Genomic DNA, 27,425 nt, shown 5'->3' with positions numbered 1-27,425 from the left:
TTTTCACCGCTCCTCTCTTGACCAACAGAAGCCTCAAAACTAGCCTTTCCACTAGCACTAGACTAACCTAGCAGAGTCTGGAAAGGCATTACTTAAACTCCGCTTTAAGATGTTCTCAAGGTATTTCTTCCTCTGCTCCCTCTGTGGTTGGGATGAGTTCGGAGGCTTTTCCCTTGCAAGGGTGGTCAAGTAGGGTTGTCAACCAATCGTGAGCCTTCTCCTTGATGCCATGTATTCTCGAGACCTTTCGCAGGCTTTGAAGAATGAGGAAGCCCATGCACCCTAAGTTTGCAGAGGCAAGAGAAGCAGAGTCCTCAGGGTCACTGAGAATTACAGTATTTGGAACTGCCTCCTCCAGGCCACATACTAATCCCAAGGGTTTGGAGGACTGAAAAACCATCTTACAAAAAGGTATGATGCAGGTCTTCCTCTGCTTCAATGCCTCCAAAACTGCCATCATACTCCTCTTGTATGTTGGGTGGCATCACAAAAATGGTATCTGCATAAAGCGGGCATGGAGCGGAAAGGAGGTCTTCCTCTTCCTTCCTGCTGCTCTGGTGGGAGTACCCTGTCCATAATGACACACAGAGTCTGCTCCAGCAGGAACACAACAGGGCTTGTGTCACTGATGCATGCATTGTCCCGGCTCACCATCCTTGTTGCCTCCACAAATGGTGACAGTACAGTGCATGAATCCTTTATCAGCAGCCATTGGTGTAGGGTAGGGATCCTCAAACTACGGCCCTCCAGCTGTTGCAGAACTACACATCCCATGAGGCATTGTAAAACTCTGATATTCACAGACACGACTAGGCATGATAGTAATTGTAGTTCCTGAACAACTGGAGGGCCATAGTTTGAAGACCCTTGGTGTAGGGAAAAGAAGTGGAGTCAGCCTGAGCCTGTCGTTGTGCCATACTGACACAGGTACTCTTGGACAGCCCTCTGCAGCATATGCAGCCGTTGCAGCATTGCCAAAGTTGAGTTCCATCTGGTAGGCATGTCACAAATCAGGCAGTTTACAGGCAGGTGGATTTCCCACTTAAATTTTAGCCAGCTGAGCACTGGCTGTGTATGACTGCCTGAAATGGCTACAGACTCTTCTGGCCTGCTTTAGCAGATCTTCCAACCCAGGGTACCTGCTTAAAAAATGCTGCACCACCAAATTGAGGACATGTGGCAAGCATGACACATGTCAACTTTCCCTGTCTAAGGGCGAACAGGGGGTTAGTGTCATTATTGCACACCACCATCCCTGGTTCCAGCTGGCATGCCTTGAACCACCTCTGGGCCTGCCCCTGCAGGGCAGTAATATGGACCTTGCGACTGACTGCCTTGCCCAACAGTGCCACAACATTGCCTTCCATGTGATGGTACAGAGCTGGAATGGCCAACTGGGAACCAGCCATTGTGGTACAGCACATTCTGCAAAATCAACCAGACAAAGTGTAAAGCCAGCAGCTTTGAAAAGCTTGAATTTAGACTGTGGGTGGCAGTGACTGTTATTTCTGCTGCAACAGCTGGGGCAGAGACATTTGCTATAGTCTACAGGTGGTGGTGTGCTGCAAGGACCTGGGACACCCTTCACCATACCATTATCCCTGTCAGTGGAGGCTGCCGAGAGGTCATGAGATATAGCAGGGGTAGACCTGAAAGGGGAGGAGTGAACAGAAGCAGAATTTGCATCCCTTGTGTGGCTTGCAGGTGCTCTTGCCAATGGACAGTGGTGGAATCAGTGGTGGGAGGTTAAATTCCTTGTCAAGCATGTGGTACCTAAATGGCTGGTGTTTTTGCCATGCTTGGATCTGCTTGAGGCAGTTTGCAAATCGCAACAGTGCGAAAAGGCTCAGACAGCGGAACTGTGGAAAGTGGGCCGGGAGATAACAGCTCCACAATGTGATGGAATACAGTGGCTTCGCTACACTCTTCCATGATGGCTGCCTCATTGGAGTTGTGCCTTACCCTTACCTTTCTCCTCTGCTCTATCCAGCACCCAAGTCGCATCAGTGACATCATCCCCTCCTGAGGGAACATGACAGCCAATTTGTTGTTGACCAGTGTTCTCCCCTCTTTGTGGGCTCATGTTCCTACCTTCCTCAACCTCAGAACCAAGACCTGAATCAAGTAATGGCTGACGCGGTGTTCAAATGACTTCTCCATGACTGATGCTGAGGCTATTGCAGAGGCTATTGCAGGAGTAGCTGTGGACAAGGAGCCAGAAAAAGCCACTTTTGTAGCTGCGGTGGTCTGCTCACTAGTCTCTGCTTGAGTGACAAAGTATGAGGAGGATGGTTTAGTAAGCTAGTCCACCACCTCCTCTGCATGCTGTGGCTGAATAGCATGAGCGACATCACTAACAGAGGAAATGGTCCCCTGCCTTAGGACTGACCATGTCCACCTTTGCCTGTGGACACAAGTTGCTGTTTGCTCCCTCAACAGTGCCATGGTGTCTTGTATCTGGTCCTGAAGCCGAAATGCTGAGAGGGCTCTCCTTGGGGCTGAGTGCACAGTGTCCCTGAAGGTGGAAACAGGAAACACGAAGCCCAGAGAAGCAGGGATTGCCTGCTGTGCCACAGATGAGAGATGCAGGTGTGGAGATCGCTCCATAGGTGGATACCAGATGAGGTGAGCAGTAGGACCAAGTGGAGCTGATGGTGCAGACTGCACACAGCAGGAAACAGGTTGCAGGGGAAGGTGCAGTAAGCTGCATACAGAAAATACGTAGGGATGAGCTTCGAGTCAAACACAAGTTCAACTCGAACATTGGCTGTTCGCCCGATCGTCGAATGATGATCAAATGTGGTTTGCAGGAAATTTGAGCGCCCGCATTCATAATGCACTGCATGCACGCATTGATTGGCCAAAGCATGCACCCTGACCTCCATGCTTTGGCCAATCAAATCATCTCTGCCATGATTGGACAAAGGCAGGCTGAATTTAGCCAATCATGGCTCAGGGGGCCAAGTACACACCCCACCATATAAAGGCTGGTCACACAGCAGCGGTGTGTAGTGTGTAAAAGTTTTAGGCTGAGAGAGCCATGAACACCACATATTTTCAAATGTAATTCCGTGAGCCATACGCTTTTAGGGGTCAGGAACCTTTATTTAATATTCATGGGCCGCAGCTATACAGTGAGTAGATGGAGCCGTGTGAAAGTGCCTGGAGTCCGGTCAGGAAGAGAGCAGAGCAGGCATGCAATGAGGCCGGAGTTGTGAAGCGCCTGCAGGCCTGCGAGTGATGGGAGATGAGTATAGGCCCTGAGAAAATGGCGGCCGGCTGCTGAGGGCCTCAGAAGTGGATGCGAGAGGCAGCTCCCGTGGGTCCCCGGGTGTCAGAGGGGAAGGAGATTGTTTGTCGGGGCACAGGGAGCGGATGGCAGGTCTCCTTACCGGGCGGTGATTGCCAAGGCCCTCAGATGCACAGCACACGAGCCGGCGGCGGTACCGCGAGTAGGCCGCGGGGTCCATAGCGCAGCAATCCGGTCACCCAGAGACGAACTGAGGGTAGCCCACAAAGTGTACCGTCGATGGGTGCAGAAATCTCCTTGGCATCGGGCACAGCTACACTGATGGCACTGGATTGAGTGGTAGATGCGTCAGAGCTCTGGGACTACATGTCCAGCGCGGCTCACGCCCCATTAAAGATTTGTCTGCGAGCCAGAAGCAGCCATCCAAAGAGCCACGTCAGCTCGCGAGCCATAGGTTCCTTACCCCTGGTCTAGGGGATAGGAGTCACACCGGGGCAGAAATTCTGTCAGCTCTGCAGGGGCAGGTTCAGAGATGGTTGACGCCACAACAGCTTGAGCCAGGAATGGTATGCGACAATGGCACCAACCTTCTCTCCACCCTCCGACAGACACTTGACACATGTTCTATGCTTGGCACATGTCCTGAATCTGGTGGTGCAGCATTTCTTGAACACATATTTGGGCTTACAAGATCTCCTGCGGCAGGCCAGAAAAGTCTGTGGCCATATCCGGCATTCATACAATGCCAGTGCTCGGCTACCTGACATTCAACAGATAGCCGAGCACATGTCTTATTGACAAAATAGATATTGAGGCTTTACTTGATGAACATCTCGATAAGGACAAATCTCCCAGTCTTACCAACAATGCTTTAAGAAAAATAATCCAACAAGTTTCCTTCCCCCTACAGTAATCACAATGTGGGTGCATTTCTACCACATCAGACATTCGGAGATTAAAAATTACCCCCAATATCACAAACCTAGCTCTTGATGAAAAAGAGGCACTTGACAATCTTACTAGCCAACACCAGCTTATCAAACCTGCCGACAAAAGGGGGCAACATTGTGGTCATGCACAACCAATATAGAGCCATGTGTACTAAAATTCTACACAAGGATTGGTACAAACCCATCTCTAAAATCGGTGATAGACAAAGAATTCTACCTACTGGTCGACATGACCTACTTAAACAATTCCAAAAACAGACATGGGAGTACGTTTATACAACACAACCCAAAATACCCACATTCTATTGCCTTCCCAAGGTCCACAAGGACAGAAATAATCCTCCCGGGAGACCCGATTGTGTCTGGCCGAAGAGGAATATCTGAAAATCGTAGTCGTTTCATTGATGAACAAGTTAAACCATTTGTTATAAATCTTTCTTCACACATTAAGGACACAATACACCCATTACAGATCCTTGACAGACTACATGTACCACCAAATGCCCTTTTGGTGGCTTTCGAGGCCCTGTACAGCTCCATCCCACACCATCAGGGTATCGCGGGGGGGGGGGGGGGGCGGGTGAGTGGGAACGATTCTTCCTGAGGACAATCTGTCGCACTTGGCGGACCATGTGATGAGTTGGCACCAATGCATTGACATCCTGATGGTGTGGGATGGACCTGTTGGAACTTCTACATAATTTCATGGTAGCCATGAACGATAATTCTTGGAATTTAAAATTTACATTTGTCTCGAGTCCCTCAATTATCACTTTCCTTGATGTCGCCATAAAGGAATCAGATGGAAAACTGTCCAGTACCCCCTTTCATAAACCCACTGCTGGCAAGGTAATACTACATGCAAATAGCTCACATCCCAAACCTTTGATTCGATCGATCCTGTTCGGGCAATATCTACGCCTCAGGCGGAATTGCTCGAATGATCAACTCTTTTTGCAAGAAGCTCATAAAACGAAGACTTCGGCTTCTACAGAGGTTACTCTCAAACATGCCTCAAAAAGGCATTTAGAAAAGCTTGAAGCAAGTAGACAACTACTTTATGATGCACACAAATCAAAAAAGAAATCAATCCAAAAAAGGACCAGGTATGCATTGTCACGAGATACACACAACAACACAAGGAAGTACAACGGATTGTGGGCAAACACTGGCACATCCTCCAAATTGATCCATCTCCTAACCCCTTTCTTGCTTCACATCCTTCTATAACTTCCAAAAAGACCAAATCAATTCTTGATATTCTGATCCAAAGTGAATTCAAGGGAGAATTCAGAGGGGATCCATGCAAAAGGCTTGGGACATATAAATGCGGAGGATGTACATATTGCCAGTACATTAACACTCACACTTCAAACTTCCTAATGGAACATTTTTCAAACCCTGACACTATTGTCAATTGTCAGACTTTTGGCGTAATCTATCTACTCTCCTGTTCATGTGGCTGCTTTTACATCGGGAAGACAAAAACAGGAATTTTGGAAATAATTTACAAACACATCCACACCATGAAGACATGCAACACAGATTTTCCTCTGGAAAGGCAGGTCAGAGATGTCCACCAAAATATCTTCCCTACAGTCAAGTGCTCCTAGACCGTATTCACCCCAACCCCAGGGGGGGGGGGGGGGGGGTATTGGGACAAGACATTGCTCCAACGAGAATCTCGCTGGATCGTGTCCCCAAGAGCCACCTCTCCTCCTGGTCTTAATGAGCCGAATAGCTTTTGGAAGGTTTCTCTTCAGGAGGATGGTACGATGAATGACCAGTATTCTCACTGGGGTTAAATTTAATTTAGAAAAACTGGATGGATTTTTTGTTCAAATATGCCATCCATCCCTTCTCTATGCTGTTGACCAATTTGGGGGGGGGGGGGGGCATTGCAGTTTGATTGGGGTTGGCTGTACTCCATCATGTCCCCGGCTTGCTACCCTCTTCTTCCTGCTGTTTACCCCCCCTTGTAAGAATACAGGGGCGGTCCTCTCCCCTGAGTGCCTGGTCTCCTGTGTCTGCGATCTGCGTCGGGAGGCCGTGGAGCACATGGCCCCGCCCCTCATCTCAGGGGCAGAGCCATGCGCTCCACTGCCTACAGGTCCTATTGGCGGAACGACGCATGTATGCCGGGCTTCCATGAACGGCGCATGCGCAGCTGTCTGGTGGCCATATAAGCGAGCCTCTGTGCTCACTGGGATGCTGGTCCAACCTAACCCAGACGTGCTTCTGTTCTAGCAAATCCTCACAAGGTAAAATATTTTGCTTAGGTCTATGGTTGCTCTTTTTACATCGGGGGACATCTCTAAAAATCCTCATGGGGATACAATTTTTTCCGCTTTTTCTATTTTCTCATAGCGATCAGAACCCTCATTCCATGTATAGTTCATGATCACCAGAGTGTCTTATGCTGGTTATTCCAAGGACTACATAGAAATATTTGTCAGTACTCTGCCATTTGTCCTACCAGGGAGGATAAGCATACAGCAAGGCTGTTCACACAGGTATATTTTCAATCGCTACTTTGAGAGGAGAAAAAAAAAAAAAAAAAAAAAAAAAAATTTTTTTACACCCCTCCCCCTTTTTTCTGCCATAATAAGCTTCTTTAAACTTGTTGGTCCCTCTTTTTGAAATAAATTTAAAATCTCTCTATTTTTTTTTTACATACATGGGCTCTCCAGGGACCTGTGTTGAGACACTTTTGGACCACCTCTCTAAACTATATGTAGATGTTGAATCTTGTTCTGTTCTTCCCCTTACCCATTTCCTGCATCTTGGTCTGTTCTTCCCCTTACCCATTTCCTTGATCCACACTCCATATTTATGTGGTTAGCGGATTAGGGCTGCGGAATATAATCGAAAGATCGATGCATCGCGATTCGACCCTTCGCGATTCTGCATCGATGCGGGAACCCTGAATAATCGATTCCTGGCTCCTCCCCCTCCCTCCACAGAAGTTTCATTGCTGGATTAATATGCAGCGGTGGCCTGGCTGCATCCGGCGCTGTTGCCCTCTCATTGGATGGTGTGTAGCCCCAACCACACTCTCCCCCTTCCTTGGGATTTGTAGCTCTCACCTCCCCCATGGGCGGGTGTAGTCCTGCTCAAAGCTGACACAGACATGGCTGCAGCCATCACATCCCTCGGAAGAAACAGTCTGCTTCAGGAAATGAGCTGCGAGGGGAGGACGAGGAGGGGTGCACTGCTAGGAGTGCTCGGAAGATGAGAGACCAGCCTGTCATGCTAAAAGTAAGTGAGGAGTGAGTGAGTGCAGCATAGAAGTGGCCCACCCCCCACCTCTGCTGTACCTCCAGTCCCGTGTACTACTGTGCCCATCACATTGGGGCTTTTTTCTGTCTAGTTCTTCCTAAGATTTCCCTATAAACTTTCCCACCTGGAAACATCCACTTATCTACAAGTAGTATACTTGTAGATAGAATGCCTTCCTTTTTTTTTTTTTCTCTTTCATTGATGTTGTTGACCTGCATTCTATCTAAGTTGCTACCAAAAGACTCCGCAATGATTTGTTAAGTGATACTAAAGGGTATTATTTTTTTTCTATAAAATAAAAAAGCTATCATACTTACCTGCTGGCCGTCTCTTGTACCATGTCTGCAGTCTCTGCCCCTCTCCTGTAGTGTATCTGTAGTCGGTGACCCTCTCCTGTAGTGCGTCTGCAGTCTCTGACCCTCTCCTGTAGTGCGTCTGCAGTCTCTGACCCTCTCCTGTAGTGCGTCTGCAGTCTCTGACCCTCTCCTGTAGTGCGTCTGCAGTCTCCGACCCTCTCCTGTAGTGCGTCTGCAGTCTCCGACCCTCTCCTGTAGTGTGTCTGCAGTCTCCGACCCTCTCCTGTAGTGTGTCTGCAGTCTCCGACCCTCTCCTGTAGTGTGTCTGCAGTCTCCGACCCTCTCCTGTAGTGTGTCTGCAGTCTCCGACCCTCTCCTGTAGTGTGTCTGCAGTCTCCGACCCTCTCCTGTAGTGTGTCTGCAGTCTCCGACCCTCTCCTGTAGTGTGTCTGCAGTCTCTGACCCTCTCCTGTAGTGTCTGCAGTCTCTGACCCTCTCCTGTAGTGTGACAAGAGTGTCCTTTAAAAGCAAATGAAAATAAAAATGGATTCTTTAATGCTTGATTTTTATAAAAAAAAAAAAAAAAGTTTTGAAAAGCGTTGGGCAGTGGGCTGGGCATGGGCAGTAATCGTGATGCATTGTGATATCGAATCGTATCGCGACCCTAATAATCGTAATCGCATCGAATCGTGAGGCAAGTAAAGATGCGCAGCCCTATAGCGGATCAACCTATGCTACCCGCTTAGGATTACAGCTGCCATAAGACTTTGTCTCAATATGTAAACGCATTGAAAATGAATGTATATATTCCTTGTATATCCTTTATTACAGAAAAGCGATTCATGCATACGATTTCCCATATTCACACCCCTGACGAAGGGTATTTCCCGTAACGTGTAGGGTGTTTCTGGAAACCAGTGCCTCATCAGATTTGCGTGCTCATGATATTAAATATATTTATCAATTTGTGGTGTTTTTTGGCCTTTAAAGTCCCGTTTCCCTTGGGGGGGGGGGGTTCTTTTTGTTTCTTGCAATTGGAGATGGTGGCCAATTGACACCCTACTCTACCTAGATGAGTGTCCTCTAGATTCTGACATTCAACAGGAATTCAACCTGTCCAGTGCCCAACAACCGCCTCATTTGTGACGTGCCTACCAGTTGGAACTCAACATTGGCAATGCTGCAGCAGCTGCACATGCAGCAGAGGGCCATCAATGATTACCTGTGTGAGTATGGCACAAGGACAGGCTCAGGGGAGCTTGGCTTTTGATAAAGGATGCATGCCCCATCCTGTCACCATTTGAGGAGGCCACAAGGATGCTGAGCTGGGATGATGCATGCATTACTGACTCTATCCCTCTAGTCTACCTGCTGGAGCACACGCTTCGTGGAATCATGGACAGGGCACTTGAGACAGAAGAGCTGGAGGAAGAGGAAGAGCAGTCTTCAAGGGATAGTTTTCATTCCCCCAGAAAGCCCGGGAGTTGTATGTGGTTGGGGAAGAGGATGCTCCTGACAATGTCATTAGTGACTCAGAAGCTCATGCCTCCTCAAACTTACATTGCATGGGCTCCCTGATTCTGCAAAGCCTGCTAAAGGACCAGAGAATTTGTGCTATCAAGGAGAGGGATAATTACGGTTTGGCAACCTTTCTTAATCCACATTACAAGGGTAAAGTTGCAGAGCTCTTCCTGCCTTCCCAGAAGGAGTAGGATGAAACATCTTCAGGAGGCCTTGAAGAAAATTTTGTGTAACACCTTTCCAGACACTGGGAGGTTAACATTCTCTGGATGTGTTTCAGAGGCATTGTTCAGCCAAAGGAGGAGCGGTGGAGAAGGCGGCCGGCTGACCGATGCCTTTAAACAGTTCTTTAGTCCTCGGCAGCACCCAGAGCTGTTAGGTTTAAGCAATCATCAGCAGCATCTCCATCATATGGTGCATGATTATCTAGGGGCAAGAGCAGACTTGGGAGACCTTTCCATGTGAGCATCCACTGGGTTACTGGGTCTTGAGGATGGACCGCTGGCCAGAACTTGCTCAAAATGCAATGGAGCTACTGTAAAACGATAAACGGACACAAGGGCGCACCGGCCTAGCGCATTATCCTTTAAGCAAGTTTATTAAAAATAATGAAATAAAAATACTCAAACGAGTTCTTGATAAAAAAGCACATCAGACAAAGTTTAAAATCCTCAGCATCGAGATTGGATCTTCCCCCGAAGCTGTACAGTCTTGCATGTTTCGAGGTAGCGCCTCTTCAGAGCCTCAGGCTCTGAAGAGGCACTGCCTCGAAACGCGTAAACCTGTACAGCTTCAGGGGACGACCCAATCCCGATCGATGCTGAGGATTTTAAACTTGGTCTGATGGGCTTTTTTTTTTTTTAATCAATGTGAGTATTTTTAATTATTTTTAATAAATCTACTTAAAAGGATAATGCACTAGGCCGGTGCACCCTTGTGTCTGTTTATCGTTTTATAGTGTTCCCAGACCACCCTGATCTTGCGAGGGGCTGCAAGGCTGAAGCATTACAAGGTTGCCGTGTCATTAGTTCTCGACATCTGCAAATTTGTGGCCGAGCTGGATAGAGGATTGCACCACTCAGAGTGCAGGGAATAGGTGCTTCGCACCGACAGTTTATCTATTTGCAATGGAGACTGGCCTGTCCTGCTTCCAGCGTGCTTTCCGAACGAATGTTAGTGCTGCTGGAGGTTTTGTGACAGACAAAAAGAGTGCGTCTGTCCACAGACTCTGTTGACCAGCTGACTTATCAAAATGAATCAGTCCTGGAACAGCAGCAGCCATCAAGCCTCTGATGCTGATGTAACTGATTAAATTTGCTATCCCTTGAAGGCTGCATATGCTGCCTATCCTATTCCTCAATCTTGATTCTGCAAGCTTCCAACAATGTTTTTGGTTTAGGTCACCACCAACACCCAAGGCCTAATTTTTCTGCACTTATGACAGGTGCATACAATTTAAATTTCATAGGTAATTTTTAACAGCAGGCCCTGTCCCTGGCCAGCAAAAGTAACTTATGGTGTTCAGGCACCAACAATACCAAAGGCCCAATGTTTTGCACCTGTATGACAAGTACATGCGATTTCAAATTTGTATGGATTTTTACCAGCAGGGCCCGTTCCTGCGCCCAGCAAGAGTAACCGAGGGTTTATGGTGTTCAGGCACCACTAACAGCAAAGGCCTAATTTTTCTGCCCCTGTATGACAAGTACATGCGATTTTAAATTCTGTATGTATATTTGTATATGACATTTTTTCCTTTAGAGATGTCAGTATTGCTGCAGCAGGCTACATACATTGGACAGATGCGCTACTTTACAGGCACATTAGGGGACCCCTCCCGGCACGATATTTAAAGGAATTTCACATTTTTATAGTTTCACTTTAAGCCTCATTAAAATCAGTAAATCACTGCTCCTTAAAAAATGATAGCTTTTTTAAAAAAAAAAAAAAAAAAAAAAAAAAAAAATTTGCATTGGTACATGTTCCCCAGGTCAGTACCCAGACCCCCATACACTTTTTTTGGGCAATATGGGCAATAACCTGCATTTAAGCCTTTAAAATGAAGACTTGATTTTTGACATTTGAGTTCCATTGACTTCAATGGAGTTTGTTTGAACAAACGTTTCCCGTTCGTGGTGTTCTGGTGCAAATTGAACAGGGGGGTGTTCAGCTCATCACTAAAAATGGGTATTGTAGGCTGGAGCAACAGCTAAGTACTGCAGATGGGTACAGCAGGCTGGGTACTGCAGGTAGGCACCAGGGCGAATCAAAGCAGAAAGGGTGAAGCAGGAAACTTACTCAGACTGATGCAGAGGTCGGTAAGCAAGTGGTTAGCAGACAGAAGAAATAGGAACATGGTCAGGCAAGCCAAAGTCATACACAGGACTGGAAACAAGAGCAGATCCATGGGCAATCGGAGGTCAGAGCTGGGGGAGAGAAGAGCTATCCAAAAGGCAGGCTGAGTCGGTAACAGGTGATCAGGAGCACACAGGAACAGGAAGCTGAGGACCAGTCAGCCATTTCCATATGCTGCAGTCCCTCTTTTAAGGCCAGAGGGTGCCAAGAGCTAACACTGCGTGAGCCAGCGCACACACACACCCCTTTGCTGTGGTAAACATGCGCGCATTTTTGTGCGAGTGCGGCCATATTGAAAATTGGCCACTATACCAGGCCTATGGGCAACTCTCCTCTGGCTAGTCTGACACATGGGAATGTCTGCCTCTCCTTGCTGGCCTCCCAGATATGATGGGTGGGCTTATTACCGTAATGTAATAGAGAGAAGGGGAAATGTGCACGTGGATGCAATTTAATCAATAGAAAGTGGCGTTTGGTGCACTTTAACGAGTACTCACTACACAGACACTCCACTGCCACTACAATATACTGTAGTAAAAGTGCACCAACACCTCAATATACTGCAGTAAACCTGCCCTGAAATGCTAGACACTAAACTAATAATAAATGCTCACACTACACTCATACTGCACTATCACTATATTCACACTAAACTGGCACTCTACACGCACAATAGAAAAACAATAGCACACCAGCTTGCGAGTAGCAATGAACAGAGCCCTGTTCTGCCCGGTTCTATCCATCGCCACTCTAATATCACAATGCAAATGGCTGCTGTGGGAAGGATACTTCTATAGATGGGGTGGGTGGGTCTTTGAGCATTGATTGGGCAGTCATCATTTTCTCCAATCGTGGTTGACAATGTTCTGTGCCCTGCTTGGGCAAATCCTTCATTGCTTTGTACGGCGCGCATAACAAATTGGTTGAATGCCCCAACAAGTCGGGCGTTCGAACGGGCGAACAGCCAATGTTCTGAACTGTTTGCCCAACCCTACTTACCCTTTTATATTTACAATTTTATGTAGGCGTGTGGTTAAATTAAAAAGGGGCGCCTTCCAAAATAATACCTTATGCCAATGATATCAAGGTTCAGTTCTTTAGCGCGCTCCAGAAGCAACAGGCTTGTTTCAAGAGTGGCACCAAACTTCACACTCAGCTGACATACAGCCTTGGAGTCATCTGTGGCTATACGCAGCACAAGTCTGAAAAAAAAAAAAAAAAAAAGCAGAGAACTTGAGTCATTACAATATATCTGCTAGACATCCTTCTTTCAATCTGATAAAAATAGACTGGTCTCGGTACAACAAATTCTTCAGGCATTTTAGTAGTATTTCTACATTTGTCAACATAACAGCTCTAGCATACCACAGGAGGAGATCGGTCCTGTGGCAACAAATTTTTACATCCTCAAAGCAACCACTGGAAAACTAGCATGTTAAAAACCCCTTTGTGTCCAAGGCCATTTTTCAGCACCGTCAAAACAATTACCAAAGTCATGAAACACTGTACCCAAATTAAGGTTATATCTTTGACACAGGGAGCTATCTTTTGGTGGCATTATTAACCACTGTTTTTTTACATTTTTTTTACTAAAAAAGTTATCAAACCCTAATGTACAGACTTCCTCCCACCCAAAAATGGCCCATTAGACAGTCTAAACGTTTTTAGTAAGAGGCATGATGATTTTTAAAGTTGTAGCTTTTTGCCACAATTTTTAAGTAAAATTTGATTTCACAAAGTTGTCATTTCCCTCACACAGCAGTTACACCCCAAAATTGCATTTTGCTACTCCTTAGTATAGGGATACCACACGTGCGAGACAATGTTTGGACTAATTACATATCTGACATCTTGTATCACATACTGTCAGTCAACCGATTGTATCAAAAACCATGTACTGTAAAGACAACCCAGAGTAAGTGGTTAGGAAATACAGCTTTGTGTCGCATCAACTATAGCAGTCCCTATGCCTTTAGGTCAAGCAAGCCTAGCCTGCAGGTACATTGCTTTCCTCAGGAATAGCATGTTCACTGGCCAGGAGGTACAATAGACTGAACAAAAGGTGAACAAATAAAAGTTCCTGGGGTGCAGTTGTCTGCAGGAAATGGATGAATGGATGAGACTAGTGTCCCGCAGGAAAATGGTCAACAGGACATGCATAGTGGGTAAGGCCCAGTCGCAGGCAGAGACTTGGTCGGCAAACAGGCAAAGGATCAGTATAGGCAACAAGTAGAAAAATACTGAATACACCGGCTAGGTCAGTACAGGCAAAGGTGTGGCAGTATGTTATCAGAACACTACTGCTTGCTGCACTGACTCTGGTGACACTACTGAATTGGTGGAAAGCAATGACACCGCTGATGGCTGCACTGCCTCAGCTAGCAATCAGAAATATTGTTGCTGGCTGCAGGGGTCTGGTGATTAACTGTGGTGGTGGCAGGGCTACCATCAGGGCAGGGGGGGCAGCCCATATACATGTAGGAAGCCCCGGCCGCCCAGGCCCTACCAACGCGGCCGAGCTGTTGCTGTAACTAGTAATTGCTAAAGCAGGGCAACTGCAGAGTCAGCCAGTGGGAGGTTTCTTTGCTGTATTGGATTCATTTTCATATATTAACCACTTCCCGCCCGCCCTATAGACAAATGACGGCGGGAATGTGGTTGTGTTATCCTGACCGGACGTCATATGACGGCGGCAGGATAACACAGCTCTGGGCGCCCCCCGGGGGCGCGCAGAGCGGCGATCGGTGATGCGAGGTGTCAGTCTGACACCCTGCATCTCCGATCTCAGTAAAGAGCCTCTTTACCATGTGATCAGCCGTGTCCAATCACGGCTGGTCACATAGTAAATAGGAACAGCCGTTGATCGGCTTTCCTTAGTTCGTGCCTGACAGGCACGAGTAAAGGAGCGCCGATTGGTGGCTCCCCTGACAGGGGGGGGGGGGGGGGGTCGGCACTGGTAATCAGATCATTGATTACCAGTGCAGACCCTCGGGGGGGGGGGATGCCACTAGATCCACCAGGGATGCCCACTATGACCCCAGGGATGCCCACTATGGCCACCAGGGATGGCAATCAGGGCTCAGGGAGCCCCCCATTGCCCTCCCCATCAGTGCTGCCCACCAGTGCCCTCCCTATCAGTGCTGCCCACAAGTGCCCATCATTGCCATCCTTTAGTGTCGCCCACCAGTGCCCATTATTGCCCACCGGTGCCGCCCATCAGTGCCGCCCATCAGTGCAGGAAAAAAAATTATTTACAAAATTGTATAACAAACAAAAAAATTTTTTTTTTTTTTTCTTTAAACTTTTCGGTCTTTTTTTATTTGTTTAGCAAAAAGGAAAAAACCCAGAGGTGATCAAATACCACCAAAAGAAAGCTCCATTTGTGGGGGGAAAATGACAAATTTGGTGTAGGTACAGTGTTGCATGACCGCACAATTGTCATTCAAAATGCAACAGCGCTAAAAGGGGAAAATTGGCCTGGGCGGGAAGGGAGGGAAGTGCCCAGTATTAAAGTGGTTAAGTTGTAAGAGTGTTAAAATAAAAGTGGGTGCAGTAAAGGAATCGATGAGATGGTCAGTGGGTGGATTTGGTGGGATGGCCAGAGGGCAGGTCCTGGGGATAGTTGGTGGTCAGGCCCAGACCTAAAAGCTGTCTAAGGGGCCCCAAAATGTCTGATGGCGATCAAGGACACCGACTGGCTGCACTGGTATGGGAGACATTGTACTTGCTGTGGCTGATGATCAGACACTGGCATATCAGAACAGCCAGCTATTGTATCTGATCACTAACCACAGCAGTATAATGTCACCATAGTGTCACTGCACTCGTGATTATTTTATTAATTTTTTTTTAACACTGTAAGAAATACAATTTCCTCTTACAGCTGATCACTGAGGAAAACATTCAAATGCTACAACATGAAGGCTTTGTTTAAAAGTGTGATCACTGATTGGCCCTGTACAAAGTGATTTTTGTGACCAGTTTTCATTGGCCCTGTACCCCTATTTGTGGTCCGCAGTGTCCTTCAATTACTGGGCGCACATGAACCGTGAGTGGCCATATACATGCCCTCACAGGGGCGTAGATGAGGGCGTGGGGGGGGGGGGGGGGGATTATTTTGTTCACATCGCTTCCAGATACTGGCACAGTGTAACAGGCACCAGCAAAGGACTGTGCTTCCCTAAACTCCCCAGGTTACAGCAACTATTACCCACCTTCCCTCATACTCACCTAAGCCTTCCTCCCAGTCAAAGCACCCTACTCATGTTATTCTGCCCTGCTTGTCCCACTGTAAATGTATTAGCCTTATGACCCATTTGGCAACAATGCACTCCCTATGTGGGTGCCATTTTCTCATTTGTCCTCAAGTGGAACTCCTGCTAAACCAGAACTATTTTTTTAAGAAAAGTTAGAGTTCTGTGCCGCAACCCCCCCCCCCCCCCCCCCAAAAAAAAAAAAAAAAAAAAAAAAAAAAATCGCCCGACTTACTACTGACCCTTGAAATCTGCATCACTTACTACTGACCCCTGAACTCTTGCGTCTATTTAAGACACCACCGCAAACACAGCCTAATGAGAACCACACCCAATATTTGCCTTGGTGCATTTTTTACACAGGCAGGGGACTGATCTTGCACAAAGGCCCACTGCCCAACGCTATGAAGCAGGTGCAAGGGGCACAATCTTGTGTCACTCTTGCAGTGTGAGAGCAGAACTCCACCCCCCCCTCTTGCCCAGGGGAAAAAAAAGCCCACAGCTTCTACAGCCCTGCTCAGGAAGCCAACTTAGTACAATGGCAAACAGGAGGCAGTTAAAGTCATTATGAAGCAACATTTGTAGTTTTGGTGAAAGTTTCTAGTGACAGCTGAGCAGCCTGCCCACTCCCCTAGTCTCTGCTAAACTTTCTTTTGAGAGATTAGCTGCCAGTGTTCATGCAGCTGGTGTAGTGGTCCAAGGATTTGAAATACTCAGTGTCTCTCTGCTCACTGAAGACTGAGAACTGAACAATCAGCAGTGTTTGAGCACTCAATTCTTGGTCTTCAAGGGGGCAGGTCATAGATGCAGCATCAGTCCGATGCTGTATCCAGCTAGGAGAGTATGAATGTTCATTTCTTTTTAACTCACACTTCCCACTTTATTAGGTTTTGAGTTTCCATTAGTAATACAACATACAGGTATATTCAGAATTGTTTTTTATTTTAAGCCTTTATATTAAAGCTTCTTACTTGGCATTGGGGTGATTCTTGGCCACTTTCATTAGTTCCCCTTCATTATCAAATGTCATCTTTGCAACACCACAGCTAGCTGCATATTTGATCTGTGAAACTTGTTTACATGGGTTGGCATAAATGATTCTCTCTGGTTGCACACCAATGCTCTGGACAAGTTGAATTTCAGTCTGAAGAAAAACGGCATCATTATTATACAAAAGGCATAATATATTTATAAATAATGGATTTTTCTCTTGGCTTGTGTTCTATTGCACACCTTGCTGGCACAATCAAATCCTGCCCCCAAAATGGCTATCGTCTTCACAATGGCTTTGCTGTCGTTACATTTAACAGCATAAAATGGAGTTACACGTGGAAGTGCTTTAAGCCACCGGATATGTTTCTTTACAATGTCACCAAGATCAGCTACATAAAAGGCATCCTTATCCTGGGGAAAAAAAAAAAAAAAAATATTTTAATATATATATATATATATATATATATAAAAATCATAGATTTTACTAAAGTTAGACAATTTCAAAGTCATTATACCTGCAACCAAGCTTCTGTATGACATTACTTGATATACTTACAGACAAGGAAACATCATTGATTTTCTGCTCCAGGATATCCTTGGCAGTGAATCCTTCCTCGAGGAAGCTAAAGTCAAAGTCTTCATTGCTAAAACAACTCATTCTGCTGATGTTAAAAGAATGAAGAATGCAACAAATTGTAGAGTGAAGACAGCCAAGTTTATTGCAAACAGGGCTTTAGCTTAACTCACACAGTGAAATAGAAGCCCCGCAAATACGTACTTTCAAAGGATCGGTTCACTGCTGTGCTGTTGGAGCAAGATAAAACCAACAAAATGCATTAGATTCAAACAATATAGTAAGAACAAACGTGTCATAATATGTACAATAAGCCAAATATATATTTCAGTCAACTCACAATATCCTATATTCCCAATCCTAGGAGGTAAACCCTTCCTTGTCTCGACCTTGCCTCTGGACTGGGGAGGTGAATTGACCGGCTAATAGACCGAAAACTCTTAGAACGTGCTATTAGCAACGAGCAGAGCACACACAGCCATGAAGGTTAACTGAGTGCCGCTAGCAACACAGCCCAATAGAAGCAGTATCTGAGGACAGGCTGCTAGAAATAAATGACTACCTGCAGGAGGGCAGGGTTGAGGGCTGAGCCATGTTTGGTGGGGCACGGTTGAGGGGGGGGGGGAGCAATGCTTAGATGGCAGGGTTGAGGGGTGATTAGCAGTGAGCTGTTTAGTGTGCAGGATTTGGGGGTGTGTTGTGTACATCCAAGTCCAACAGACCCCCCCCCCCCTCGTATTTACAAGTGACAATAGCGAGCAGCTCAGCAGTAGGGATGATCGAACTTTTGAAGAGTTCGGTTCGGCCAGAACATCCGAACTTCCCGGAAGTTCGGCCCGGATTTCAGAACCCCATTGAAATCAATGGGACCCGAACTTCGGTAATCAAAAAACACAATTTTTAAGCCCTAAAACCCAATAAATGCCCCTAAAAAGTGCCTAGGGTTCTGGGTCATGCCCCATTAACTATTAATCACACAAAAAAAAGTTCTTAAAAATTGTCATTTTTGATAAAAAAGCCAATTAAAAAAAAAGATTTTTTGATTTTTACTTTGGATTTCGTATCTGGGGGGTCTAAAAAGTGTACATGTGAAGTTTCAGCTCTGTAGCATGACCAGAACCATAAAAAAAAAAAAAGATCGTTTGTATTAGAAAACTTTCAGCACAGGAGGTTGGCTTCGCTGCTGTAACACCTTGCCGGTTTAATAGCAGGCATTTTTTTGGGTTCTTTGCAGTCAGGAAAAACATCTGAACTTGTGTATAGTGGTACTGTGCACAAGTTCTGATGTTTTGCCTGCCCCCAAAAACCCCCAAAAAATGCCAGCAAAAACACACCTGGGCATTTTTTTTTTGACGCTAGCGTTTTTTTTGGCATTTTTGGGGTTCTTTTGAGGCAGGCAAAATATCTGAACTTGTGTATAGTGGTGTATATACACACATACTTATATTTATATACACACCTAGACATATATAGCATATAGTAGCAGAAATATATGCTTGCGCTAATGAAATCATTTACAGTAATATATTTCTGCTACTATCACACCTATATTTGGCTAGGTGTCTATATACATATAATTATGTGTGTATATATACCACTATACACAAGTTCAGATGTTTTGCCTGCCTGATGTTTTTTGGGGTTCTTTTGAGGCAGGTAAAACATCTGAACTTGTGTATAGTGGTATATATACACATAATTATATGTATATAGACACCTAGCCATATATAGGTGTGATAGTAGCAGAAATATATTACTGTAAATGATTTCATTAGCGCAAGCATATATTTCTGCTACTATCACACCTATATATGTCTAGGGGTATATATACAGACATATATGTGTATATATATAGCCCCTATACACATGTTCAGATGTCATGTCTTGACATCAAACATGTCCTCAAAAAAGCACTGGCAGTGGCAGCCCCTGCAGCATGAAAAATGCTTGGCTGGTGAGAAGCCATATTCCTGTCCCGAAGCAATTCAGAGAAATTATAATTTCTCTATAGCGGTCACCCTGCTATGGAAGGGTTTTGTCACCCTTCCATAGCAGTCACTGTCAGTTAACCCTACACTACACTACGGTCCCCTTACACTTAACACTTTCCCTACAGAAACTAAATTTTTGAAGCTAACTTAAGTGTAAAGGAGCACTCCAACTACACTAGATATCCCTTTCCTCACACTAATAAATGCTAAATGACACTTTTAAAGTAAAATTAACAGAACTGCTTCCACTCTCTTCCATGTCCAGTATAACAATGCTAGGAATATGGCAGGGGCGATCTTATATATTGGGGGGCGTATTCACTAATGATTGGTCTAGGGACCCCCTAGTCACTCCAATCACATTCCTAGCATTCTCCTGCCCCCTCAATTGGCTTTTGCTAATGGTTCTGGTCCAATCACAGGCTTTTAAAGCCCATTTCCTGAAGCATTGCATTTTGGTCAGTTCTGGTTGCCGAATTCCGAAGTTTTTGGGCAAAAAGTTCTAAATTCGGCCGAACCTCGAACACCCAATGTTCGGGCCGAACCGATGGTGGACCCGAACCGTTCGATCATCCCTACTCAGCAGCCAGCGCCAGATTCCGGAAGTGGTGAACTCAACAGCTGAAAACAAGCTGGCAGGCAGTGCAGGCTTTAGTGGCAGCTGCTTTGGGGCCCTTAGCAATGGCGGGCCCTGGGCAGATGCCCCTTTTGCCCTGCTTTAAAGACACGGCCCTGGCCGGAGCAGCACCTAGTACTGAGGGTTCTGTTAGTACAGAAGGACATCAAGTACCGAAAGCGCCGTGACTGATCAGAGGGTCATGTAGAGAAACAAGGGTCACTGGGTGTGGCCAAAGAGCATCACGAGTACTGATGGGCAACATAAGGGTACAATTCTCAAAGCATTTAAGGTTAATAAGTTTAAAAATATTTAATTATGCCCATAACTTGTATCCATGTATACATTCCTTATCCATTCATTTATATCATGGCAATTAAAATTACATTTACCAGGAAATCAAATTTACTTGCATCGGTGGTGGTGGGGGGAGGGAGTTCAGTCAGAGGCAGCAGTGGTGGTGGTGAAGGGGGGGTTCAGACCGAGGCAGCAGTGGGGGGGGGGGATGGGATCAGTGGCGCTGGCACTTTACTTGCTCTCAGTGTTAGTCATGCCTCTTCCAACATGGGGTCTCCATGCAAGGCAGAAAGCTCCTCTCCCTTTACGCTGTTGGCTGTGAAATGACTTTCTCTTGCCGACTCCTGTCATTACCTCTAACAGCAGCGGCACCGAGCCCCCGCAAAGTGGGATAGGTGGCGGCCCCCCCACAGTGAAGAAAGCAGCAGAGCAGGTGGGTGTTCCACCACTGTCTTGGGCAACAATATGCCGCCCCTCTGAAAGTGCCACCCAGGTCCAATGGACCCACCAGGATCCATGGTAGCACTGGCCCTGTTGCCAGGCACTCAAATTTGGGCACATTGCAGATTGGATAGACAAATCATTGAGTGGGGCTGGAGAGAATTCAGATGTCATATTACACATTGGTGCAAATGACAATGTTGGAGGAAGATTGCACATCCTTAAAATTTAAGAGACTTTAGATGCCATTTTAAAGAAAAGGACCTCCCAATGTGGTATACTCCGAAATACTACCTGCAACGAGACCCAACAGATGCACAGCAGGAGCTTAGAGAATTTAAACAAGTGTAATGAGGAGAGTTCTGGGTTCCTGGATAACTCCGCTGACTTTGTGGTGGGTCATAGGCTCTACAGCAAAGAAACTGCACCTAAATGGGGAAGGTGCAGTTTTGTTGGGTGAGAAAATACCAGGAGGGGGGAAAAAAAAAAAAAAAAAGAAAAAAAAAGTAGGATGTAGGGGGGAGGGATCTGTGAAAGATATACATTGCAATGAGCAAGGGTCAGAGGGTACAGTCGGAGGGGGGCTCAAGTCAGAAGACAGTAGCCCTGTCCCTGTAGGGCTTGCTGTGTGATGTCTTCTTGGGTCTCCTCCAATTACCTGCAGACAGTCACTAGAGGATTCTTCACACATTCATCCTTACTCCCAGTTGCTCGTTACTCAAACAGTCCAGGGGAATTTGTTTTTTTATTTATTGTGGAACTTAGATGGGGAAGGGGAATAGTGGGCTACTCCAACTTGAACTATTCACAGTAGATAAGGACAGCTCTCACTTGATCTCTCCGGGTTATTTGTGGAAGCAGACACACGGCTTTGACCATACTGCCACTTGTATGGAAGAATTAGGGCCTCTTGCAGTAGACTTGACATCTTCAGGACTTTCTCTAGCATCCCCTTGACGAACACCCATCCACTGACTTCTAGCAGAAGGGGTGGCCCTCTCAGGACAGGCCCCATGACACAGATAATGGTTTTTGATTGCTTCAATATTTGCTAGCAATAGCTTCATATAGAAATATGAAAATGTAATACCACCTTACACAGTGTATTCCATGCTGGTCTGTGAGACACACACAAGACTGTCATTCACAGACTTCCCTATTGTTTGTGTACTGCCCGTCTCATTGTTAAATGTTAATGACCTCACATTGTTCTGTCTGCCTTAAGAGAAACTTATGGGATGTTTATGTGTATGTGGACTGGCTGCTAAGGGGGAGGGGGGTTTGTCCCACATTGTATATCTGTGTACACTGTATGGGAGTGTAAAACTCAGTTTTCATTGGGCCTGTCCTCAACAAGGTCCACCTGGGCGGTAACCAGGTGGGGAAAACTGTATAAAAGAGCAGCTGTACCAATAAAGTTTGAGTTAGTTCACCCTCAATATAGAGTCGTGTCTCCCATTGGGGGAAAATCGGCTATAAGGGATTGCCATGTCCTCCATACTCCCTTGGATAATCACTATGCTCTTGTAAGAGCTTGTGTAACAGCTTGTTCCTGCTTCACTCTCTGGGGAAAGAGGGTCACCCACGGGAACCTGGAGCCTTGTCGTAGGTTGAGGGTGGATAGGAGACGGCGAGACCCTAACCAAGCTGCGGCGGTTCGTGGGGTCTGAAGTGGTTACGGTATCTGGTGGAGTGCTTGGAGCCCTCGGGAAGCACTAGGAGTATCCCGTCAACAGAGGTACCCGGTCGGGGTGGCGGTTGATCCGTTACACCCAGCATGCACTGTGGCACTTTGCTCTGCCAATCACCAGTTATATCAAACAATGATATAGTTGTTCACAGCTATCTTCTGTGCACTACAAAAACACCTCCTTCCTAAACAATGAAGAAGAGGAGGGGTTTGGAGTCCAAATCAGGTGACAAGTCTGCTTCCTCATAGATCCAGTATAGTGAGGGTGGTCACCCTACAGAAAGTGTGATACTAACAGGGTCATTGGGTAAAAGGAAACGAATACAGTCGCTACATCCAAGGACTGGTAATCTGCAATATATACATTTTTGGGTTTTCCATAGGCTTTAAAAAAGGTATTCATACCTCTCAAGTTTTAACAAAAGTTTGGTGTGTCTGGCTTTAATAAAAGCTAGACTTTATGTAGGGCCGCCCCCAACATGGGTCTCGTGGGTCCATTATTCCTGGGCATTACATTGACGCCCAATACAGTGGCTGACCCACCCCCCCCCCCGCCCGCTCTGCTTCGCCCACTCTGCTGCTTTTTTCACTGTGGGGGGTCCGGCACCCCTGATGTTAGAGGTAACGCGGTAATGACAGGAGTTGGCAGAGCACTCACTGCCATACCCACACAGCGAACCACCCGCCCATCCAGACAGATGCCATGTTGGGACAGGAAGCAGAAACAGCAGGAGAAAGTCAGCTGATAGGCAACAGCGTGACGGGGGAGGAGCTTTTTGCTGTGCACAGAAACCCCAGATTGGATGGGGCATTACTTGAGACATGACTGACAGCAAGAAAGTGCCAGTGTCACTGATCCCATCCCTACCACTGCTGCCTCTGTCTATTTTTGTAGACAACAGGTTTTTTTGGGCCACGTGGGACTAAAAGCCCCAACTTGCTTATTTACCTTCTTGCTATCGATGCAGAGCGGCAGCACACCTTCTACATACTGAGGCTTTTGGGGAGGGAGATTCTTTTCATTGTAGGAGAGGAGATATTTGTGGGTGCTGCCGGTTAGCCTGCAGAGACTATGGCCCCTTTCAGACATACGGACAGTTCGTCCATTTTTCATCCATTCGTAACGGATGAAAAATGGACATCAATACATTCCAATGGGAAAGCAGATGTAAATGAAGTGCTATTTTTCATCCGTAAAAAAAAAAAAAAAAAAAAAAAAAAAAAAAAAACACGGATCGGATGAACAACTGATGACAAACGATGCGAAACTGATGTGGATTGAAAAAAAAAAAAAAAAAAAATACATGACTGAACTAATGAAATGAACGGTCCATGTGTGAAAGGGGCCTATGGGGTTTATTTACTAAAGGCAAATCCACTGTCCACTATAAGTGCACTGCAAGTGCAGTAGCTGTAGATCTGAGTGGGACACGCAATGAAAATAAACAGCATTTTTGCTTGCATATGATTGGATGATAGAAACCAGCAGCACTTTCCCTTATTGCAGAACCTCCCCTCAGATCTACAGCGACTGCACATCCAAGTGCACTTGTAGTTCACAGTGGATTTGCCTTTAGTAAATATTTTCCAGGCACAAAGAACCGGAAAAGCACAGGCAGGGCACTGGAAAAAAGTCACCAGGTGAAATGGCATGATACAGTGTAATCCGTTAGGATCACAGCTTTGTATCATGTCATTTAGTGTATTTAAATTTTTTATAATTTGCCGCCGGTTCCACCCCCCTGCGTTGCAGTGCTCACGTGGAAGGGAATCGGAAGACAGGTGCCGGCATCGGCCGAGCACACAGTGGGAGGACAGCGAAGGGACGGTGTGGGGGGGGGGGGGGTTGGAGGACAGCGGAAGGACAGCAGGGGAAGGGGAGTTTTAAAATGTAAAACAACAGATTTCTATGCAAAATATCGCTTTTAGCACAGAAATCCTGACAATCAGACCGCCAGGGGGGTTAACATGCATACAGGTTTCTGTGGCATATTTAACCACATAACGACCACCCACCGCAGATATACTGCGGCAGGCAGCCGCTGCTGGGCAAAGTGACTTAGGGGTACGTCACTCGCTCAGCCGCCTGTGGGGGGCGAGTGCGCACAGCCGGAGGCGCGCTCTCGCCCCCGCTCGTTCACTGAGATCCCTGCTCGAGTGACCGGCGGCTCCGATGTCCGCCGGTCACTTGCGATCTCCCGCTGCAGAGGGAGAACGGCAGACGGCTGATGTAAACAAAGCCGTCTGTCATTCTCCTTGATGTAAGAACAGAGACTATGCGATCCTGCTATGTAGGATCATATGTTTCTGATTACACGTCAACCTGCCAGGGTGACCGGAGAGACACCTTGGCATGGTGCGGGACTTTGCTGTTTTCCGGCCGCAGATCGCCGCCATTACTAGTAAACAAAACAAAACAAAAAAACAAAAACAAAAAAAATGACAAATATTTCCCGCAATAACTTTTGCGCAAACCAAATCAAAATATGCCTAATGCAATTTTTTTTTACCAAAAATATGTAGCAGAAAACAAATTGGCCTTAAATGTTAAAAAAAATTTAGATTTTTACATTTTATTTTGAGAATTTCATATAAAAAAAATATTGTTATTTTTTCAAAACGGTCGCTTTTTTTTGTTTATAGCACAAAATACATAAATAAATAGCACAGGTGATCAAATATCACCAAAAGAAAGCTCTGTTTGTGTGAAAAAAAAAAAAAGACGTAAATTTTGTTGTGTATAGCGTCGCACAACCGCGCAATTGTCCATTAAAGTCACGCAGTGCCGAATCGCAAAATAGGGCCTTGTCTTTGAGCAGCCAAAATCTTCCGGGGCCTAAGTGGTTAAACCCCCCCCCCAATATACATGGCCGAGACCCTCCATTTCATTCGGGGATCACAAAACTTCTAAAAAGGCATCTGCCTAAGAACACTACTTTCCCTCTCCGTCTATTTTCCTAAATCTGCTTCATAGAGAGACAGTGGTGGCCCACTGATGTGCTAAAAACTCAGAACAAAATACTTAATCACAGCAGGCGTCACCAGCTGAAGAGGGGGGCGCAAACACCCTGAATTTATAACAAGCTTTTAAAGCAAGGTGCAAATGGAAGGGCTTTACACAGCAAAAGCAATACACGTAAACAAAAATGTCCAACATACTTAGGCTCCGTTCACATGTAGGCGTTTTGGGGCGTTTTTGGGGCGTTTTTCTGCTCTAGGATCAGCTCTCAAAACGCCCAACAAGACAAATCCTATTCATTTCAATGGCCCCTGTTCACATCTGAGCGTTTTGAAGCTGTATACAAAACGCCCAACGCTCAAAAAAGTACATGAGCTTCTTTTTGGGCAGATTACAGGCGTTTTCCATTGATCTCTATTCAATCTAAAAACGCCTGCACAAAAATCGCGGTAAAATCGCGGTAAAAATCGCCGCAAAAATCGCGGTAAAATCGCGGTAAAAAACGCGCGAAAAACGCTACGCTCAGGTGTGAATGTAGCCTTACTAGCTAAGCAGGAAAAAAAGAAAAGAAAAATACTACGCACAACCACCACACAAAAATGACATTGTAAAGATTTTCAATAAAAACTGAGGTTTTAGTTGCACATAATGCAAATATATATGGAAGCCTCATCAAGGCCACTCTAAGGTGTGATCCTAACGCTCACATTAGTGTATATATATATATATATATATATATAGCAATTAATTAAAAGGACAGGTAGGTCTGGAAGCAGTCCTATCCTCCTTACAGGTGCAGGTACATACCAGAAGCTCAGAACAGCACAATGGCAGCTGAAGGTATCCAGTGTGTCTGCACACCAATTGCAGCAAGCTAAATAAAAATGGCCACCACCACAATTTATAGCCAGTTTGTAAAGAACAGGGCACATAGAAATGCTTTGCACAACACAAACAAAATTAAAAAAAATTTTCCAGCACACTTACCAGCAAAATACAAATTTCACTGTCTAAAATGTTGCATTAAAACAGTTAGTTGTACATTTGTAAAAGCAGCACTGGCTCAACAAGGCTCTTATGTAAGGTGCAGTCCTAGATTGTTCTTTGATTGGCTTCATATTGAAGCATATAGAGCAATGGATCAATAAAAGACAGGTGTTTCTGGAAGCAGCCCGTTCCATCTTAAAGGTGCAGGGACACACCAGAGGTCCCGCAAAGTACATTGGCGGCTGAAGGTGTACCCACACTAGCAAGCTAAACAAAAATAGCAAACCCCCCAATTTATATCTAGCTTTTAATATAAGGTGTGCATGGAGGGGATTAGCACAGACAAAACAATTGGCATGGGGGCACAGTGAACATTTTTTTGTTTTTTTTTTTGTTTTTTTTTGGGGGGTGGGGGGGCTCACACTGCACCTGAAGTGAATTGAGGACTCATAAGCATTGTAAAATAAATAAGTAAAACATACAAAATGCTAAAACATTTTTTAAAATGCAGAAAACCCCTTAAAAATGATTTAAAAGTTAAAAAAAACCCTATGAAAAATTACAAAATTAAAAATTAAAACAATGTAAAAACTATCTAAAAAGTCTAACAATTTTGGTGTTTTTTATACTAATCTGTGTTCCCGAATTTTCTTCCATACAGTGAGACTGTGGTAGTTCACCAGTGTGCCAAAAACTTGGAATCAAGACCTTCTTTGTGGTGGGATTCACCAGCTGGTGTTTAGGCTGCACTCAAACATGAAGGAAAATGACAGAAATGAGGTAGAGACTTAAGCCCCGTCACACGTAGCGATTGTCGGCCGTAAATATTCGGCCGCCGAACGATCGGCCGATTGTCGGCTTGTTAGTATGATGCTTCCGACAACCGACAGCAAATTTTCGGCCGAACAGAATCTGGTGTGCAGACTTTAAAATTTTTGTTGGCCGTCACCAGAATGGCCGATTGTTTGCCAGT

The 27,425-nt window shown here is 45.7% G+C and overlaps 1 protein-coding gene across 1 annotated transcript in view; it reads right to left on the bottom strand.

The window, feature by feature from the left end:
* Positions 1–27,425, bottom strand: part of LOC309550411 (ornithine decarboxylase 1-like) — a gene marked incomplete at both ends in the record, with an annotated part of 92,030 nt that overhangs the window by 17,426 nt on the left and 47,179 nt on the right. Inside the window, 5 exons of the mRNA XM_082250795.1 lie at positions 12,719–12,853; positions 16,876–17,048; positions 17,138–17,308; positions 17,454–17,556; positions 17,645–17,701. Of these exons, the coding sequence (XP_082106921.1) occupies positions 12,719–12,853; positions 16,876–17,048; positions 17,138–17,308; positions 17,454–17,556; positions 17,645–17,701 (639 nt within the window). The remainder of the gene's footprint in view (positions 1–12,718; positions 12,854–16,875; positions 17,049–17,137; positions 17,309–17,453; positions 17,557–17,644; positions 17,702–27,425) is intronic.

The sequence above is a fragment of the Pelophylax lessonae genome (genome assembly GCF_965119305.1).
Source record: "Pelophylax lessonae genome assembly, chromosome: 3".
Taxonomy (NCBI): domain Eukaryota; kingdom Metazoa; phylum Chordata; class Amphibia; order Anura; family Ranidae; genus Pelophylax; species Pelophylax lessonae.
Note: the sequence above shows the minus strand (reverse complement) of the source record. Positions and strands in the feature narration are given on the sequence as shown.